Source organism: Saccostrea cucullata, unplaced genomic scaffold, assembly GCF_032062105.1.
Source record: "Saccostrea cucullata isolate Sc308-1 unplaced genomic scaffold, CSIRO_AGI_Scuc_v1 ctg2862, whole genome shotgun sequence".
Classification (NCBI taxonomy): Eukaryota; Metazoa; Mollusca; class Bivalvia; order Ostreida; family Ostreidae; genus Saccostrea; species Saccostrea cuccullata.
Window position 1 is genome coordinate 132,509 of NW_026919765.1, and position 21,908 is coordinate 154,416.

A 21,908-nucleotide genomic window follows, 5' to 3' on the forward strand; every position below is an offset into this window, starting at 1 on the left:
CAGGAAAACCCTATACATAAAAGTGAATGATAAGGTGGTATAAAATACGAAATCAATTTTTCTGACCACAGAGCCATACATTTATATGTTAACTTATTTTTTTTTCAAACTAAGCCTACTCTTAAGGGGCTTAAACTCTGTTGAATCCACACACAATCTGGATGATTTAACATGAATATGACATTTATATGACTAAGTTTACATGACCGTTTTGTTCTTGATTCTTAAATGTTTTTGTTTATTTTTTATACATAAATGTAGTAAGTATAATTTGAGCAATTTTAAGCCCCATTCTACCACGTGGTCAATGATTTCTAAAAAAAAAAAAATTTTTTTTTCGTATACTCGTACTATGATTTATATATAGCGTGATCCTGCAACAATCGAAACTATATGTGTCGGATACTAACATATTTTGTATTAAGATTATCGTTACCAAATCTAGCCAAAGGGACAATGATTTACATTAACAAACACATGTATTTGATTCTGCAATAAAGTACTATGCTTGCAGCATATGAACAGTCATTGTCTGGCTTTTGTTTTAGAATATTTAAAACATTTATTTCTATATGTCCTAATATATATTTAACTTCAAATTGTGGTCCCATATACGGTCATTATTTAAACAATCGAAACTGTGAAACATGAAGAAGCTTCCATGTTCATAAAACTATGTGAAAGGTTAAGATAACGAACAGTAATCGATCCTTAAAAATATATTAAGAAAAAAAAGTGAGAAATAAAAATTGAAAAAAGGGAGCATAAACCACCGACCCATGGGAATGTCAGAGGTGAGATCAAGTGCCAAGGAGGACTAGGCATCCCTTTTGACAGGTCAACTGACAGCCCTTTGAATTGAATCAAGGATATAATGTTAGGTCAAATGTGTGAAATATAGGCATTACACTTTGTATGAAAGAAGTCAGCCAAAATGTAGCCCTATCATAGGCCCTATTATAGATTTTATTTGCTAGTAATGTCATAAGGATCATAAAATTTTGAAATGGTGACTCTCAAGAAGGTTGTTGAAAATCCTGTAACATCAGCTTATCAGTGTGTAATATTCTTCGCTTTAAAAATTTATTGTTCTGAGAGAAAGCTCTTGAGTAGTGATTACGCTAAGAAAAATAATCACCATGATCAGATGATAGCGGAATATTACTAGATCAAGAATGAAAGTTGATATATATTTATGACTTCTGTGTTCCTTTCCGGATCTCCTCGATCGTATATTTCCATGAAAATCTTTGATCTAATCTAGTCAAACCGTGACCAAAGGTGTCATGATTTGAACACACTTAACAAATCTGAGGTATATACTCGTATATCTCATTTGTCCTATACAGATACTAATGAAGTTTATCGACAGTATTAAATATTTTCTATAATTATCTCTACGAACCTGGTAAAGAAAAGGAAATTAGTTGCCTTTACACTATACAAATTCTACAGGAATATGTAAATAAACAGTAAAGTAGGCATACATGGAGAGTTAGTTAAAAGTATAATTTTTTAAACACCGTTTAGAGAAAATCAACGTCTTTTTAAAAACGTGACATGTGAGCGTTCAATTTATAAAAAAAAAATCAATTTATGTCTGCACGAAAATTAACAATGAATTTGTAATAGTATATCCCGTCATGAAATATTTTGCTGTTTATTATAATTATATATAGTATGTATATGAGTTCTTGATGGAGGCTGGAGGAATACATTTTTTTCCTGTAAGTGTTGCAATCTTACATTTGCTTCCTGCAACAATATTTTTTTTATCCTTAATAGTAGATAATATTATTAGGAATTGATTTTTATTTAAGATTGGAGGTTTAAAGACAAAGAAAAATGGTTTTCCTTCCTCTGTTTTTTATTGTCTTGCTTCAAACATCCATCATAAAACGTAAGTATGTTTTTGTTAAAATCTAAATTCTTATAAAAGTATCTTAACTTCTATTGTTCATATGTAGTACAGCTGATTAAAAGAATATGCGATATTAATGAGACTGTATTAATATTAAACGTAGGTTCGTAAATGTATCACAACAAAATTATGAGAGAAAAAATCACCTTCAAAAGTACAAGTAGATGCAGAACTGCAACTCACTTTGAGAAAATTCGGACAGATAAAGCAAAGAGCTACAGATTCAAGCGTTGTTAAAACCTTCAATATACGCCGCCGCTTTTTTGTCGCTCACTTAGGTATTATATCTTTTATATAATGTTTTTCCCAGGTTTAAAAGTGGTATCCGGCGATTAACCATACATTTAACTCTAATTTGCGTTTTCAAAAGACCGTTTGTGGTTGGTTACAGACGTCGAAAAGGGAATCATTTAAATCGACATTCCAAAAGGCCATTGAAAGGTAAATAAAGTATCAATAGTAGGAATCAAATATATCATTAATTATCGGATACCATACTAAATGTAAGGTAAAACATGAAATAGAAGAAACAATCGTCAGCGTAAAACCAAGGATTTTACAATGCTTGAATCTGGACTTCTCTGCTTTATCTGTCCGATTGTTTTTCAAGCAAAGAGCTACAATTCTGCAGCTACTTTAAAAGACACTTAATCGGAACTTAATTTGGGCTTAATTAGCCCCCCCCCCTACTTTTTTGAAAATATATACATAACATAGGCATTAAAAATTGTAGTTTACCGTAAGAACTGCAGTAATAATAATTTCAAAAACTGATTCTAAATGTCTACCTTTTGATTCAAAGATGTCTACTCAAATCCTGCCATAGGATTTTCAGTGCAACTTTCGAGAGATACTCATTTGGGAGACGGACAAGCGATCAGGTACGACAAAATAATTACTAATTACGGGAACAGTTACAACAAATGGACAGGACACTTTGTTGCTCTGAAGAAAGGATTATACTTATTTTTCTGTTCAATAATAACACACGGCTACGGACACATTTATATTCAAATTGTAAAGAATGGTACTAAAATATCCACGATTTTTTCCAACCCTTCTTCTTTTGACCAGAGCTCACAGACAGTTGTGTTGACCCTAGAGGCAGGGGATAGGGTCTGGACTAGACGGGCATTATCTGGTAGACTTCTGCATGAATACCGGGGCTACAATATGTTTTCTGGTGTCCTTATATCAGGGAATATTTAAGAGATCCTTACCAGCAGTGATCTTATATCAAAAATCTTGTTTTTAAGGTTAATCTAATAAACTATTAATATAATAATGATTTCAATGAATTTCAATATTCGTTGTTTGCTAAAATTATCATGTAGACTTGCGTAAAATGTTTAACTCCAAGATTTTATGATACGACACAATAAGACTTGAAGTTACAAGATCTTGAGTTTTTGTAGAACTCAGTAACTCTAGTAACTGATGTTTGTTTGTTAGTATGCTTGTATGCTTAGCGTCCTTCATATGAAAACGCCATAATTTCCTGGTGGAGAGATGCAAATGCAGTTTATGAGGAATTGGTCGACAATTCAGTGTCTAAAGAATGGCCTAACAATTAGAATGAAGAACCACAGTTAGCATATGATGTAATGACAAACTGTATTTGCTGACAAGGTCATTGTATCGACGATTAAAGAGTTAAAGTCAGCATGTATTATAAAGCTTGGTTCTTAGATTACCATTAACATTGACCCGTTATTAGGAGATCTTTTTTTTGTATTCTTATGAAATACTCTTTGTCCACATTCTTATACATGAAAAGAAGAAAACACTCGCTGTTGCCTTCAACTCGACATTCAGATAATTAACAATGGTTGTTTGGATTCTTATTTCGATACGATATATCCCAGTGAGCTTAAATTGAAATTACAGATACGACGGAGTATGACACACTTCTGTTTCATATTTTGATAAAAGACGTTAATGATAATCTAACTTAAATTTTAAATCGTCAACTTATCGTCTTACTTATGCAGCAATATATCTTCATCACCTGCATACAGGGTTTATATTATTCAGTTGATTCGATGCGCATGCTCTACGTATGTACAATTTCTAAAACGAGGTAACTTATTGAAAAACAAGTTGATGAAACAAGAAAATCAAAAATTTCATTTAAAGTCATCATTTCAACATGAGTAGAACTAACAAAAACTTTGTCTAATGTCATAGCTTCTTTCGCAAGCATCAACTTTAATTAAAAAAAACCACAAGTAATGAACTTTTTCGTTTTCATTTATAAACTCTAGAGGAATCCTGATAATAGAAAAATGATTTGTTAACGTAACAATCCACCAAATCCAAAAAAAACAACATATAAATTAATACTTGCTTCAAATTCTTTTAAAAATCAATATTTTTATTAATTGTTCTGAAAACTGCCTAAAGAGTGGCAATATTGTAATTTACACACAAAATGTGCAAGACCATGGGACACATTGGACAAATCAATTTCACAATTTACGAAAATGCACATACACTTTTGACATTCTTTCCCTTGTAATGAAAAGTTTTGGAATATATTAATGTATACACTCGTAACATCATGTAACTGAAATGTATCTTAATGACAAAAAATCCATTATATCAAAACAATTGCGTAAATTTGATGAAAAACGAATAAAGAATGAACAATTTCTCCTGGAAAATTATGTAATCAAGTATTTCAACAAATACATGTAGTTAAAAAATGTGTGCTAACTGTGCTGCTTTAAACTCGATTTGTTTTTATATTCCTATGAAGCAGAACTGTTTAATGACTTTCACATAAGAAGAAGATGTGTTTTGACCTCCACAAAAAGATCAACTCGACATTCAGATATATCGACAACGTTTAATTAATGAGTAGTTATTGCCATTCATATGTCAGCTCGATATATCCAAGTGAAATTGTATTGAAAGACATTTCAGAGTATTTGACTGTTTACTGATTATAAAATTGTTTGTTTGGAAGTCTTCTGCCATAATTTGCGACAGGTATTTATGGATACCGAATTTTTCTATACTTAACAGCATGCGCTAAATAAAATAATTTTTAGAAATCAGGGTAGAGTACTCAAGTATAATTTGATTTAAATCCACAATTTCGTAAACTGTATATTCATTATAATGTGCAAAATTACATAACCATGGGTCGTATTCCAGTAAAAAGGCCTGTTTTTATTCTGAACGTAACTACAGAATATTCAGTCTATTTGAGCAATACATGTGGCTCACAGCGGATCTATCAGTCAACAGGAGATGTTTACTCCTCTTTGGCACCTTGTCTCACTTCCGGTATTTCTTGGACTTAGGGTCTGTTCACAGATTTGTATTGTATGCTGTTGTAACGATCGTTGCTTGTCATCTTTAGCTTTTTCATCATGATCTCCATCAAGCTTTAATTTCCCTCTTCTATATTTAAAATGTGGTGCGAATAAAAAAAAGTCTACTAGGTCATCCTTAAAACAAATATTTGCATCTATTCGTGTATACAAAATAGATGTCTTTATTTTACGAGACAAGTATATTTGAAGGCAGCTATATACTAGAGTATAGGTCCCAAGTATTTGTTATTTGAAAGTTGGCTTTTAAGGGTCGGGTTTGGTTTACACATCTAGTGTTGTATATAAAAGGTCGGGGTTGTTCTTCACATTCCTTTCTCCTGAACCTTTTAAAGGTAAAGACGCATAACAAAAATACATGAAATGTTGTTTTGTAACTTTTAAAAATCGTATAATTTTCCATTTATGCATTGTTCTGAACCATTTTAACGCTTTTATTAACATTGATGAGCATTAATTATAATGGATGAGATTGGATTTAAACATTTTACAAAGCACATGACGCGCACGTGGTTATACTAAAAAAATCATTTACTTATACGTTTGTATTGTTTTACAATGATGTAATGTTCTTTTTTTTCATACTGCACCGAAACCCGGCAAATTCAAACTAGAATAGGTCCTATGAACAATAAGGAAACTCGGTCGAAACTTCTCGTGGACATGGACCCAAATACAAGACAACAATTCAAAGAAAAGCATAGAAAATTATCTTTAAATCGATTGGAAAACCAGACATTGAATATAAGTATCGTCACAGATTCACAGTCCAGAGCATCAGGTACATCAATCACCTTTGTGTTGCATTTGAATGTGCATACCTGTATACTTGAATTGTCTTTTCCAGTGTAGATTGACACCAATTTATAAGCAATGTCTGCCAACATAGTTTTGATGTTCTATCTATAAATATTTGTTTAAGAAATGTTAACTTTCAAGATAAGAGTAAGAAATAAAAAAAAAAATGACCTTGAAAAGGATTTTAAAGGAGAAGGGGGGTGGGCTTACTAACCAAGTAACTAAATACCAGGAATCAAGCAAAAATCAAAATGAAATTAAGTATAACAACCGGTAAATCTTTTAAATTAGTTTGCAATAAAATAATCTCCCAAAATAGCTGCAGGTCTAAATTTAAATCATAAAATTTAACATTGATATCTCTTTATATAAGGACTTGCGGTTGCCTGAAATTTGTTTTTAAAAAAAGGTTTAAATAACCCAATAGATTGTTTTGAGATGTTCTTGTGATGTTAGGTGCAGATAATACAGCAGCTTAATTTTTATATGTAACATAAGAAGAATGTTTCAGACCCATTGCACTCGCTTGAAGTGAATTTTCAGCAATCTAACAAATAATTTTAATCAAGCGAGTTTATCACTTTTAGAGACGAATATGAAGGGTTTGAAGATTGATAAAATATACAGATAAGTTAAATAATGCACCTAGAATTAGGGAGTGAAAGGTAGTTGATAGGCAGTTGCTGGAAAGTGGAGAAATTCTCCCCAAAAAGTACGCCAAAATTATTGCGCCGTAAATTGCAACTTTTATTTTTTTTTAATAAAATAAGGGATCTGTAGCGTTATGGTCAAAGACAAATATACAAAACCATAACGCTACAGATATGCAGCTATCCTCATTATCCCTTGGCATACGGTGTTGATAGAATGAGTTTTTTTCCTCCAGTTCTGATTAGAATTCGGTACACCCGGTCGACCAATCAGCAATTGTTTTATGTAAATGACGAAATTTGCATTCGGGACACTTCTTGACTCTTTAATCTTGGAAATGAACAACGCGAGTAAACAACGATCCGTAAGATATCATGCAATTCTATTAATAGCTATGGTGTCATCCAATATCTTCTAAATATGTGATTAAAAGTCTATATTGAAGCTCCAGGTTTGTACTATAAATAATAAATAACTTCTTAATCATTCTTGAAAAAAAAATTGATATGATTTTTTTTCAACACGCGTATTTATTTCTGTCGATGACGCAATCTGTTCGTACCTGATAGATTCGAGATCACGTGACGAAAAACAATCCCATCTTTTGCCATATGCCAAGGGTTCATGAGGAGAGTAGCGTATCAGAAACCCTATGAGGAGAGTAGCGTATCAGAAACCCTATGAGGAGAGTAGCGTATCAGAAACCCTGTGAGGAGAGTAGCGTATCAGAAACCCTTGGATAGCGAAGATGGGAGATAAAATGCAGCTATTGAAACCATGCCCACAATACCATGCACAGTGTCTTGAATTTAATTAATTCACAATACACACTAATGTATGTACAAGTTACATAAAAAAAATATTTAATTATAGAAGGCATCGATATTTGGGTATCATATCAAAGATACAATGTACATATACTATTTATGGAGTTAATTTCGCCGTGTGTGTTTTTGCCCTTTCACACTTACAAGCAATTTTGTCTGTTTTTTTTAATTCACCTTGTCACAGTTCCGTTTAAAAAATATACTGTGATTTTGAACTCGTCCCATCTTAAATTCGCTAATCTGTAGTTGTTGCAATGACAACAATTGATAGAACATTTTATATTTTTTCGAACTTTCAAAACATGCAATTATCAGGATATTACTTGATTGATTGTATATTGTTTAACGTCCCTCTTGAGAATTTTTCACTCATATGGAGATGTCACCGTATGCCGGTGAAGGGCTTCAAATTTAGACCTATACTCAGCACACAGGGCCATTGAGCAGTGAGGGTCCTTTATCGTGCCAGCGCCTACCGTGACACGGGGCCTACGTTTTTAAGGTCATATCCGAAAGACCCTTGACTTTCACTTCTGGTGCCGAGCGCTTGGCGCAGGAACAGTCACTACCTTTGTTTACGTCTTAGGTATGACGCGGTGCCGCGAACAAGAATCGAATTCGGGCCTCCTGATCACGAAGCGAACGCTCTACCACTAGGCTACCGTGACCGGTGAATATTACTTGCATTTCCAATTCCATGATTACAAAGTCAAACCCGCTTATAGAGACATAGGGTACAATGGTTGCCATGTACTGGGAATCGTTGCCATGGTCTATCCGGTTGATTAAGTACAAAAAAAAATTATAAGACTGACCAACATTTCATTGTCAATTTTGTTCAGTCACATTTTTATTTAGATAAGCCTTAATAAAACTACACGTGTACAGGCCAAAATTTCTTTTCTTTGCCTCGTTTCTAGGGAGAACCTATGGTTGCTATGGAGATAAAAAAGGTTATGCAATATTCAATAAGTTCCTAAGGAGTCCAAATTCAATTATGCTATTTTAAAATTTATATCTCGTTTATCATATGTAACAGTTCATTTGAATTTTCCGTTTACTTTTTATATTGTTTTTCATTTTATGCATCAAAACATCCAAATTTATTGCTAATTTCATTTTGAAAAGAGCCCATGGATTTGACTTCAAATTCTAAAAGAGAAATTCCTCAGTTTTTTTTATGTGAAATACACTTATATTAATCTGGCCATTTTTAAAATTTCGCCTTGAATATTGCCAAAATCACGAAAAATGCTGAATCATCAAAAATTGTAAAACATGTGTACCTTCCAATGTCTAGCTCAGAACTGACTTAAAACCTAAATATTTTTTATTACATTGTTTAAACACTTAAAATGTTTATCTTTATATATTACACCACTAAGTAAGAATAATTCTCTTGGTATTCACGTGTTTTTTTAGCCTTAAAGATAGTCGATTTTTTGGTCCTTCAACACTGAAAAATCTGCCGGTTGCTGAGGAAATTTCTTTGGCCCGGTTTCCATGGTAACCACGACTCAATTTTTTTTTTATTTTACATACATTGTTAATACTTCAAAATAAATCTATGAGTGGAAAATCATCAAATTCTGAAAACCTTCATGTATCACTTTTATAAAATTTTGACTGATTTTTATGTGGACTAGTACTTAAATTTCCAAACGTAAACCTACTTATACAAATCCAAACTTCGAATTTGAAAATTATCAGTTGCAAATCACAAAAGCATAATAAAACAACCAGAATTTTCTAACCTTCTTAAATAAAATTAAAATTTGTAATCTTGATAACGAAAATTAATTAATTTTCGTTATCAAGATTACAAACTTTAAAAAAATAAATAGATTCTCAATTATGTTAATTTATGCATTTGTCTATCGGATTTGAAATCTGCTGTGTATATTATAGGGTAATAAAGTGATGATTAATTGTTATATAGTATTACAAGAAGTAGGTGATTTATTCAACGTCCTGTACATTCATTGTGTTTGAATCATACAATATCGTGAAAAAATAACTGTATGACAAGCTAATTTCGTATGTGTTTTAAACAAATCTACATATCATCTTACTTGTTTAGAACAAACCGTTACTTTGTAAAAAAATTATTTTTAAGACACACTTACCAAGAAGTAACCTCACTCTTCAATAATATGCAACTTTACAGCCATGAATGTTAAATTGAGGAAGTACACTTTAACCACCGAAGGATCACTCTCTATCCATTTACACTTAATGTTCTCTATTTAAAGAAGTAAAAAATTAAGTTAAAAATTCTTTTCAGGTCTGATGCAATGTAAGAAAATCTTTTTTTATACTTTGCTTATTCACTATTCAGGTAGAACACATTGAGTTTTTAATTTGTTTTGAAGTCTTCAAGAAATGTTTGCGAACGCAAAGGACAAGATAGGGTAACAGCCCAATCTGGCCCCTTATTTGATGTAAAAATCAGAACACTGGTAAAATTGTGATAGTTTGTAGTTAAGAAGTTAAAATGATGCTTACTTTAAAACAAGAACTAATTTTGATTTAATGCTTACATGAAAGCCACTAGAGGGTTGCAGAAATAGGACATTTTCCAGAAATTCCTCAATCCTTGTGGAATTTCATCATATTTGGGATGCATTTCTCTTCAGGAAACATACAGCACAAGCTTGCCAATCTGAAATTTTTACACAAAAATTATATCTGATATTAGTGTATAAAATATATGAATTTGGTATGTAGGCAAGTGTGTGCTCTATGTTTCCTAAAGAAAATGTTCTGTACAATTGATGAAAATTTGCATAAAAATGAGAAATTTTGAAAATTGACTTATTTCTTGACCTCACTGTGACCACTGTATATTATAAATCCTTAAACCAATACTCATTTTGTGGCAAACTTGACAACAGGTTTTTATGGATAAATTATTGGATCATTCTGAAAGACACCCCAAAACGGGGGCCAAATACTGACCTTACCCTATCTTGTCCTTTAGTTACATGTATGTTACTTATCAAATTCAAGATAACATTATAGTGCATGCTGGCTGAAAGTTTCATTACTAGTTCTAATGGGTATCTTATCCAGATCTGCTGATTTAATTAACATGCCATATTTAACAAAACAAGAGGCCCGCGGGCCTTGTAGGATTTTCAAGGAATTCATGCATTTTCATTAGATAAACATTAGAGCTCTGCCATAACCAAGAGGCTCTGCAAATGGGGCCATGAAATTCACAAATCTCAAAAAGACATCCTTCCTTATTATAACTATGTACATAGTTCATTGGTTTAAAACCCAGGTGTAGAAAAAAGATTTTCAAAACATTAATGCATTTTCACTATATAATCTATAGAGTACCGACCTAGCACAAGAACCCCAGAACTGGGACCATAAAATTCACAATTTTGATAGATTTCTTGCATCATAATTATGTACTTAATTAGTTAATTTTATACCCAGGAGCAGAGAAGAAGATTTTCAAAGAATTAATGCATTTTTACTATCTAATCAATAGTGCCCCGTCCTTGCACCAGAACCCATGATCTAGGGGCCATAAAAGTAACAATTTTTCAAGAGGCACTCTTGCTCATCATAACTATGTACTAAGTCAGTTCATTTAAAACTCAGGGTCAGAGAAGAAAATTTTCAAAGAATTAATACATTTTCATTATATAATCAAAAGAGCCGCGCCCTAACACCAGAACTCCTTACCCAGGGACACTCTTGTTCATCCTAACTATGAACATAGTTGGTTTATTTTATACACTAGAGCAGAGTTTTTCAAAGGAATAATGCATTTTCACTATATAATCTATAAAGCCCCGCCATAGCACGAAAACCCCTGACCCTGGGGCCATAAATTTCACAATTTTGGAAAAGGACTCAATGTTGATTACATTCATATCATCAGTTTTACCGCTTGGTGTCCAGAAGTAAAGAAGAAGATTTTTAAAAGATGTCATTAATTTTAGCGGTTTTGCCCCATCCCTCAGGCCCCATGGGGAGGAGAGGACCATGAAATTCACAATATTTGTTCCCCTTTATTCATAGACGCTGTATACCAAATTTGGTTGAAATTGGCTCAGTGGTTGCAAAGAAGAAGCTGAAATTGACAACATTTACTACCTCTAGCAGCGTATACGTAATTTTAATTGGACACAAAAGATCCAGTGCAGATATGGGATTGTACTTGGATTGGCCACAAGTGTGTAATATATTCTAATTTTTATTAAAATGACTTGAAGCCATTCAGAATAAGGAAGTCATTCAATATATAAATACGTACAGTCCCGTTTTTTATTCAACAATGGAAAATAATACGGATTACCAGTTGTTACTACAGGAAAGACATTCCAACATTTCTGTGAGCAGCTCAATATTAATTGTACTTGGTGCTGTAGTCGGGATCATAGGAAACCTTGCCATTATCTATTTCTACTTTTTCCGCATCAAAGAGAGAAAAGAGCGTTACTTTATTCCATTATTGGCCATTGTTGATCTTTTGGCATGTTTTACAAGTCCCCCTTTCTACATCATGGACAATACCTTCTTTTACAATTACCCGAGTGATGCTGCTTGTCGAATTCTTTCGTTTCTGCAGATGTGTGTTCCTGGAGCTTCGGCTCATATACTTCTGGTGACCTTGTTTTGGAAAAGAGTCTTCTTTGGAATTGCATGTGGAATAGCTGTTGGATATTCGATCCCAGTGCTAGGAACCTCAGGGGTTTTAAGTACGGTTGATAATTTTATGAATCACAATGTTAGTACAGAAATATGCAAATTTTCCGTCGACACTTCACCAGTTTTAACCGTGTATTTTGGACTTTTGGCCCTTATAATTCTGGCAAACATCGGGATTACGGCAGGCTTATATGTGCCCGTTTTAAGACAGATTAAGATTTCTTTTCGTCGGAAAATAAAAATGACAAGCACTCAAAATGAAAGTAATTTTACATCTCATACCGAGTCTTCACATACAACGCAGTCAACTGAAATGGAACTTGACAAAGACCAATGTGGGAAAGATAGCACAGAGTTACAAGAGGTTCATGTATCAACGGAAGAAAACAAATCAAACACTCATGAACACGTTAAAGAAAACTTAGAAGAAACATCTGGCAACAGAAGACGAGGAAATTAGAATTCAAAACCCTGATAGCAAAGTTGAATGCAAACTTGCGCTCCCTAAAGATGAATCTGTGCAGAGAAGAATCACGATAATGTTTCTTGTTATAATAATTATGTTCCCCAAACGAAGTTGGGGAACATATTGTTTTTACTCTGTTTCTTATTATTATTATTCTTATTATTATTATTATTATTTTTCTTCCTGGGAAAATTTTGTCCGCGAGTGATCTTGTAAACTACACATTCGACTTAGGTGAAACCTTTTTAGGGTAAGTAGGCATGTTATGTAGATTTGCGGAATCAAGGTCATTTTGCGCGCACGTGCTTGCAAGAGCGCGCACGTGCAAAACTTGAAATGACCAATATATAATGGATATAACCGTAACTTTTCTATTTTTAGACAAAATGTTTTGAAACTCATAATGTAAGGATATATGAGTAGTATGCACAAGATGACATGGTCAAAATAGCAAGATCGCACGAGCAAGCACGTGCGCTTCGCTCTGATTGGCTGAAACTAAAGTCTCAATATCTTTCTTGTTTTTTGATAAAATCATTTGAAATTTTGAACATAGTCATACATTAGGGAGATCTACAGCCCGTATTAAAAAAAATATCATGAAAGCATGTGCATGCACGTGTGCTTGCAAGAGCTCGCACGTGCAACACGAGAAATGTCCAATATAATTGATACAGACGTAACTATTTAAATTATTGATGATATGCTTTAAAACTCATATTAGAAGTATATACTAGAAGCATAGACAAGATGACATGGTCAAAAAAGCAAGATCTCACGCGCATGCACGTGCGCTTCGCTCTGATTGGCTGAAACTTAAGTCTCAATATCTTTCTTGTTTTTTGACAAAATCCTTTGAAATTTTAAACATTGGCATGTATTAGGATATCCTACAATAATATATGTAGCAATTATCATGAAAACGCGTGCATGCACGTGTGCTGCAATCTGATTGGCTTATGCTTTAAATAGCTATAGCTCCCTTGATTTTCAACCAAACAGGATGGGATTTGGAACATTGATAGATATAATAGATTTCTACAAGAATATATGGTCAACATGCACATGGATACATGTGCATGTACGTGCGCTGCAATCTGATTGGCTGAATCTTTGAACAGCTATAACTCCCTTGGTTTTCAACCAAACAGGGTGGGATTTAGAACATAGACAGATGTAATGGACTTCTACAAGAAAGTATGGTCACCATGCTCATGTGAGCACGTGCGTGCACGTGAAATGAGTAAAATAAAAAATACACTTGAATTAGCGTATTTTTAAATACTTTTGGATCAAATACTTTGATATTTAGTATATTAAAATCTAGAGATTGTTAAGACAAGATTATATGGTCATTACGCACGTGCATTCACATGCGCACGCGTGCAATGCTAAAATTTGAATGAAATTGGTACACTTCTGGGTAAACGTTGCTAAAGTCTCAAATGCATAGTTTGTCTTATTTAATGAAGCTTATAGGGAATATGGCACCAAAAGGGAGTTGGGGAGCGTTTGGGGAACATCTGTAACGGTCCCCGTTACAATTAGCACTAGTTGCTTATGTTTTGTCTTATATTCTACCTCTTGTCATTTTGATTCTTATTTATGCAATTGAGGATTTTAATTTCATCACCCTGTCTGAGTCTGAGACATTAGCCTGGCTTTACCTGGCACGGTTTATTTTTCTTAATAATATCGTAAATCCCTTTATTTACGGCTTCTTTGATACCAAATTTAGGGAACAATTACAGATATGTTTTAAACGTTGTAAAAGAAAATGCTTTTGAATGAAATTTTTTCCTCAAATTGTCGAAAATGTTTCCGGTTTGGTAACCCGAAAATAGAAAACACGTTTAATTTATAAATTACAAAATATTAATTTGAACTCTGTGTCAAATTGTAGTAAAATCCCATTTACATAAAGGCGTAGTAATGTATAAGGTTTTATATAAATAGTACATGTATATAAAAGAACTATACTTGTCTATAAATTAACATGACACAAAACAGAGGGTGTGCAAACTGTCAAAAATTCCACTACAAAAAAACTAAATAATTTGTAAATGTGTTCAGATCACTTTTGCAATTAACATGTAGTTTTTAATTAAAGAAAACACGTGAGTACATTCTGATTGTGTTGTTTATGCTATATATATTTCACCAAGAGTATCTTGAAAATTGTTGAGTTGAAAATGTGTAAAAAAAAATCTCTTCTGTTAAATTCATGTATGCGTTTCTAAGTAGAAAGGGTTGTGCACGTCTATGTTGATATAATTAAGAGTCAATTGCAAAGGTTCATGGTCGCTTGCGTGGCGCAATGGTTAGAGCGTCTGCTTGAGAGTCGTAGAGGAACAGAGCAAACACGGACCTCTAAAACTAAAGAGCAATATATGTTAAGTGTCTCAATTGGCCCCTTAAAATGAATATCTTAATTTTACTTTACATATAGCTTTAATTTGTACAGCTATATATGCGACCTTTATTGGTCATTTTCATTTTGATCAAAATGCCGTTATTTTATAAATATGACATCATAGAAATCACGTTTTCCCGCCATTTTAGTATATTTTGTATAAAACTGCTTATTTGCAAGTAGTTTTTCTTCCAGTAAATATAGAGCGCAGCCTAGAACAAGCTTTATATTTTTACCAAAGATGTATCCATCTAATACTAATTAGAGACAGAAAAATTATGTATGTTCTACACTACGCTTTATGTTTCCCATAAGAAAATAAACATCAAGAAAAAGATCTATCTGTTTAATTTTTATTAAATAGCAAAAATAGCATTATTTCTCATGTCATTTACAGCTAGTGAGTGCATATAAATGTGAAAAATATATTGGAAATATTTCTAATATAATCTCTTCTACAAAATAAATATCAATTAAACATATTTGAATGTCATTCTAAAATGTTGATTTTTAGGGGGCCAAAATTGGCTCTTATCATATATACTCCTTACCTATTAATAATTACTAAGCCTTAAAAGGGGCATGGACACAGTTTCAGCTAAAATTTCCATTTTCACAAATATTTAACTAGGGTCATTCTAATGATCATCAGAAACGTCAGTTGTCCAGATACAAGACAGATTTAGAGCTCCAAACCTTTTTTTTTTGTTTATAATATTTGTGTCATGTTTTTGTTTACACTGGTTTATATACTAATACATGTTCATTCAAAGTTTATTATTTCAAATAAAAGTTCATAATAAAAAACGGTTCGACAGTATTGATTCGTTTAATTTCATTTTGATATAAATATGATTTTTTTTCTATATGTGAACAAAAACCAAGACACGAGCCTTCTTTACACTATGAAGAACTTTAGTTATTCAAAAACTTTTAAAAATTTGATTATTTTGATTGATTATTTTTTCACATTTTACCGGGGCCCATAAGTGCACTAGTTCAAAAAACGTAACTGTGTCGGAGAAAATTTTACGGTGTCGGGACCAACACAGTAAATTAAACATCTCATGGAGAATCCTGTTATGACATAGCATTAAGATAAAAGATGATTTTTCAATGTAAAGTGCAGTCAAATATCTCATACAAGACTATGTGGTATATTTTTCTACAAGGAAATACAACAATTTATCATTTTATTTGTGTTAATGAACACAAACGACCGAGCATAAAAAAATCATCCGGTTAAAATGTAGAAGGGGGGAGATTTCACTTTACATTTAAATGAACAATTTTAATTATATGAAATTTTAAAAACAGTGTCTGCAATTACATGGTAAGTTAGTTTAACATTGGTACTAAAGTCTAAAACAACTCAATTCTACTAATTATAACATCAAAGAAACACTTGGGAAACGAAAGAGATTGACTTGCCTGAAAATAATTAATACCTCGGACCTGCTTTAAGCCATCTTCGCTAGCCAAGGGTTTCTGATACGCTACTCTTCTCATGAACCCTTGGCATACGTTGAAGTCAAAAGACGGGATTGTTTTCGTCATGTGATCTCGAATAAATCAGGTACACACAGATGAGTCTATAGGGAAAAGACTTTCAGTTTAATTAACAATGTAAAAATTGGGGTATCTATAGGGAAAAGGCCACTAATTATTTTCCCATAGAACTCCATACAAACCTTTGGCCCTCTCAGTACTTTACTATGACAATTTCCGAAATATCCTTAGCATCATTTCAAACTTCGTTCTAAGCTCTAACAAAAAAAAACTGAAAAAAATATATGGTCACATGGCGTTTATAGGTCAAAATTGCAGTTGTTTTCAACTTATAGAGATCCGCAGTAAATAACACGCTACATAAAAAAATCAACCCCCACTTCTAAAATCTTCCCTGGTAATTCTATAGTTACTGTAATATCCCCTCATCCCATCATTTATTTCAAAGGTCATTAATTTTACTTTAAAATGAAAACAATTAAATACCTGATTTCAGCCAATGGCGTAACGCCTACCCATTCAGTATTCTGTTCAATGTTCCATCACAAACAAAGCCATGTGTTCATCCGGGGATTTGGTGCTCTCTTTCCATCGACAGAAATGAAGACGCCTGTTAAAAAAAAATAAATCAAAGTTTTTTTTCAAGAATATTTAAGAAGCAATATTGAGTTGTGTTTATTTATTATTACAGTACAAATCTGAAGCTTCAATATAGATTCTTAATCACATATTTAGAAGATATTGGATGGCATCATATCTATTCATAGATTTGCACGTTATCTTCAGGATCGTTGTTTACTTGCGTTTTTCATTTTCGAGATTAAAGAGTCAAGAAGTATCCCGAACGCAAATATAGTCATTTATAAAAAAACAATTCTGATTGGTCGACCGGGTGTACAGAATCCCAATCAGAACAAAAAACAAAATCAACACCGTATGCCAAGGGTTCATGAGGAGAGTAGCGTATCAGAAACCCTTGGCTAGCGAAGATGGCTCTAAGCAGGTTTGGCGATGAGTTATCGTTCATAACGTCGAACCCTAGCGGCTGTTGAAAGACCTATAAATTATATGACAAACAAGATGACTTCAACTTTTCTGCTATCAACTTTTCTTAATCATTTATGTTCTCCTTCGCTTCGCTCATCCGAACATAAATTATTTCCTGTTCTAATATAAAAATAAAACAAAACATAGGATAAGACATAGTTAGCCATTTATTAAAGTCAAATTGTACAGAGATCATCGCGTCCGTAGGAGGGCAGATCGGCATCCATTATGAAGGAGTGAGCGACAATGTTGGGCAGATTAATAAATAAAACTATATGTAGAAATTTAAACTCGTCCTAAGGTACATCCTACAAAAGGCGCTTGCTTTCTCCATTTATTAGACTATACATTTATAAACACAAGTCTTCAATGGTACCAAATCTTTACCTTCCTTCTACAATGTATCAAAGAAATGATTAATCAAATATCACAGAACAAGAAGATATTTGAACGCGATATTTAAAGTCCCCACTTCACTGAAAATTTGTTTAAGATTTAAACAAGGCAATACCAGAGCTTAATGGTTTGAACTCCTTAAAGGAAAGTTATATGAAACACGCCTGAACATAATTATGCTTCCCTCGCCGCCCAGGAAAAACCATAGATAAAAAACAACATTTATGTTGAAAAAACTATGGAAACCTGTAAGTCCGCAGCAATTGCGAGGTAAACGAGTTGAATGGCGGACTCATTCTCACAAACTTAACGCAAAAGTGTCATTAATTATAATGTACAATAAATTGACTAGTTTAAGTAGAGCTGTGCAAAATGCATATATATTAGAAATATCTCTAAACATACATTAAAACATATGCGGCATTATTGAAGGGATTCTTAATGGAGAGCTATACAAATCTGCAGCTGAAAGGTGAAACCAGTAACATCCTACATGTAATTGAGAAAGGCTTCCTGGCAATGTTCAACAAAGCTATTTCCAATATCTGAAAATACATCTAAATGAATCGTTGAAAATATATTTTCAAAAAACTTGTAAGTCGTTGGCTAACTTTTGTCGAGTGATTACAATAGCCAATTCCAAAGTTTAAATACCCTAAACCGAATGATGGAAACTTACTACGATAAACAAAATAGTGCCATTTAAATTGCCAACATCAAAATTCATTTAAATACCCACTTCGTTCAAGCCTTGCTGGTCCAGTGGATTAAGTGAAAGCTTTCAAAATCAAAGGACCCCGGTTCAAATCCACTGAGGCACACGTATTTTTTCCACTTTTTACAAACGAAAAGAAATTTATTTATGTTCTCCTTCGCTTCGCTCATCCGAACATAAATTATTTCCTGTTCTAATATAAAAATAAAACAAAACACAGAATATAGGATAAGACATAGTTAGCCATTTCGAATAACAAAACGTCGGGTGATTGGAACTTTGTATACAGATTCATAATTATACTTTTAACTTGCACTAATTACAAACCAATATATCAGATATAAAGAGAATAATGTCAATATTATCCCTAACATAACTATCTTTAGCAAACTTACTCTTCCATCTCCTGAGTTCTTTGAGCAACCTGTCTAGAATTGGTTCTAATTCTATATAAATATGCAATATGTTTGCTGCTGCTGTAGGTCCAACTGCTCTAAGGAAATGCATCTAGAACTTTGTACTATTTCCCCCAAACTTTGATAATGCTCTAAAAGAATCTCTCGTGGATTAATACGATGATTTATTCATGACACAATTTATAAGAGCTGCTTCCTTGAAAATAATTTTTAAAACACTCAACCGGACAAAATGGAGAAATAAATCTTGCAAAATGCACCAAATTACCCATACGTATAAATCCTGATTTTGATTTCGATAACGCCAAATATAAAAACTACACCATTTATAAAATTTAGAAAGTGTTATATTTATGCAATGCAGAGTCAAATTTTGATACCTCGATTAAATTAGGAATCTGACTGGGCAACAAAGACATACAAGTAGTCAATCCATGCATCTGCAAATATTCGTCTTAGTGTGAATTTGACAATGACTGAAAAACGAACAAACACCAAGTAAAGCGTATAATTGAACAATTCCGTCGGTACTCGAAACTGTGACGACAAAAAGGAACATGTCAATATAACAGAAAAGCAACCGTGTATACTTGAGCAATATAACATCTGTTAACCAATCACCATAAATTCTGAATAAAATCTATAACATGACATAAAAGATTAAACACTGTACATATTTATAAATTACAGTCAAACTAGTTTCAATCTCTATATAATGATTTTGACTCACAGTTCAGGTGGCTCTCAGCCTTGATTAACAGTTCAGGTGGCTTCCAGCCTATACATTTCAAATTACTCTCAGCTTAGACTCCCAAGTCAGATAGCTCTCAGTCTCAGTGATTCTTAACTCACAGTTCAGGTGGCTTCCAACCTTGACTCACAGTTCACGTGACTCTCAGCCTATGCTCATAGTTCAGTTGGCTATCAGCCTTGACTCACAGTTCAAGAGGCTCTCAGCCTTGACTCACAAATCAGGTGGCTCTCAGCCTTGACTCACAGTTCAGGTGGCTCTCAGCCTATACTCACAGTTCAGAAGCCTCCAAGCTTTGACTCAAACAACAGATAGCTTCCAGTCTGACACTCACAATTCAATTGTCCCTCAACCTATACTTACATTTCAATTGGCTCTCAGTCATTACTCACTTTACAAGTTGCTCTCAGCTTAGACTTACAGTTCAGGTGACTCCAAACCTTTCAGCCCATAAGAATCACATACTTTTTTTTTTTTTTTAACAAATCTTTCAAGCTCTCAGCATACACAATCTTAGTTTTAATCTTGAATTCTTACCTAAGCAAACTAAAATAACAGTTCCGTAATATCTAGTCATGTATGAACCATGATAGAAAATCACATTTTCCTATTTTTTAAAAATAAAAATTACTAATAGTAAGTAACACACAACAAAAGTTTAGTCCCAAACATAGCTTAAGCTTCAATACAGCTTCGACATAAATTCATTGGACAAAAACTAAGGTGGTGCAAAAATGCTCTTACTACCAGATCCTGCTATGAGAAATTTAGAAGAAAATGAATAAATAAATAAATCCAGGTATAACATATTCATTATGAATGACCACACATGATTTAAAATTGTTTATAGTTAACAAACAATAGGGCCAAAAAAGTCTACCTACGAATACCAGGGTATAGTGGTGCCTTTAGCCCTGCAAAGAAACAGATGATTTATCGCAGTTGGTACCAAACTAAGCAGAAGAACAATCCAGGCGTTGAATTTCTTCCAACTGAAAGCTTAAAAGCTTCAACTCCAGAAGTACTAGATGTCCAGAATTTGCTATAAAATAACTGATATTATTTCAATCGGCAAATAATTCTATGAAATAGATTGAAAAGCCATAATCGTGGACAGAACTCTTGTCATAAACTTATATATATATTGCCTAAAACTTTCTGGAAAGAAAAATAATAGTAGTTGATAAAACTCTGAGAATGAGATCAGCAGTTTGTGCCCCAAATCTTGAAGATTTTCTGTGTAGCCGGTAGGTATAGTCAGATCACCTTAGAAGTATCCCAAATAAAATGAACTAACTCAAGAGTTCCCAATAATCTTTAGTATGTTTGTAACAAATCCTGCCTTACTCAAATCTAGATTTAAAGCATATGCGATATCAAGACAAGATTCACAGCTACATGCATATGTAGATGCAAGAACCGAACACGTCATCCAAAACACTATACTATTCTATAACCTTTTTTTTTTCCACCGATGTTTTACTGAGGGTTTAAGTAGAAGAGTAAAATGTTATGGAGCAAAGGCCAAAATCAGTGCAAAGGCTATACGTACATAAATTTATTGTTACCATTTTTTTTCTTCAAATTTTGACATGAAATCATTGACTTTTAATACTGCGAAGCCTATTTGACACCCTTTAGTGTAAATTAATCTTTTTCGTACACTCTTTTTAAATGACATAGATCTTAGATAAATAAAAATTCTCCTTACCTTGAGAATTTAAAGCTAATCTTGAGAATGGAAAAGAAATCGCATAACATAATTATACATCTGCTTAAAAAGAGTGAATTTCAAGGTCGCCATTTGTTTTTAAGAAACAAACTTATTGTTTAGCAAAATAATAGGCTTTAAAAACATTAGAATAACTGTTAAGATGCAGTATTCACAATAAATTTGTCAGCAATAAAGCATTTTTTTTTTTTTTCAAAATTCGATGTTATCATCTTAATTGCCTTTAACAAATCAATAATATCATAGTTTTCCCAGTACAC

General features: G+C 32.9%; 1 protein-coding gene across 1 annotated transcript; it reads left to right on the plus strand.

Annotated features, from left to right (window-relative positions):
- The first annotated feature begins 11,829 nt into the window (after positions 1 to 11,829).
- LOC134237762 (uncharacterized) lies at positions 11,830 to 12,663 on the plus strand. Its single transcript, XM_062719910.1, has one exon. The coding sequence runs from the start codon at positions 11,830 to 11,832 to the stop codon at positions 12,661 to 12,663; it is 834 nt and encodes a 277-aa protein (XP_062575894.1).
- Positions 12,664 to 21,908: the final 9,245 nt, after the last annotated feature.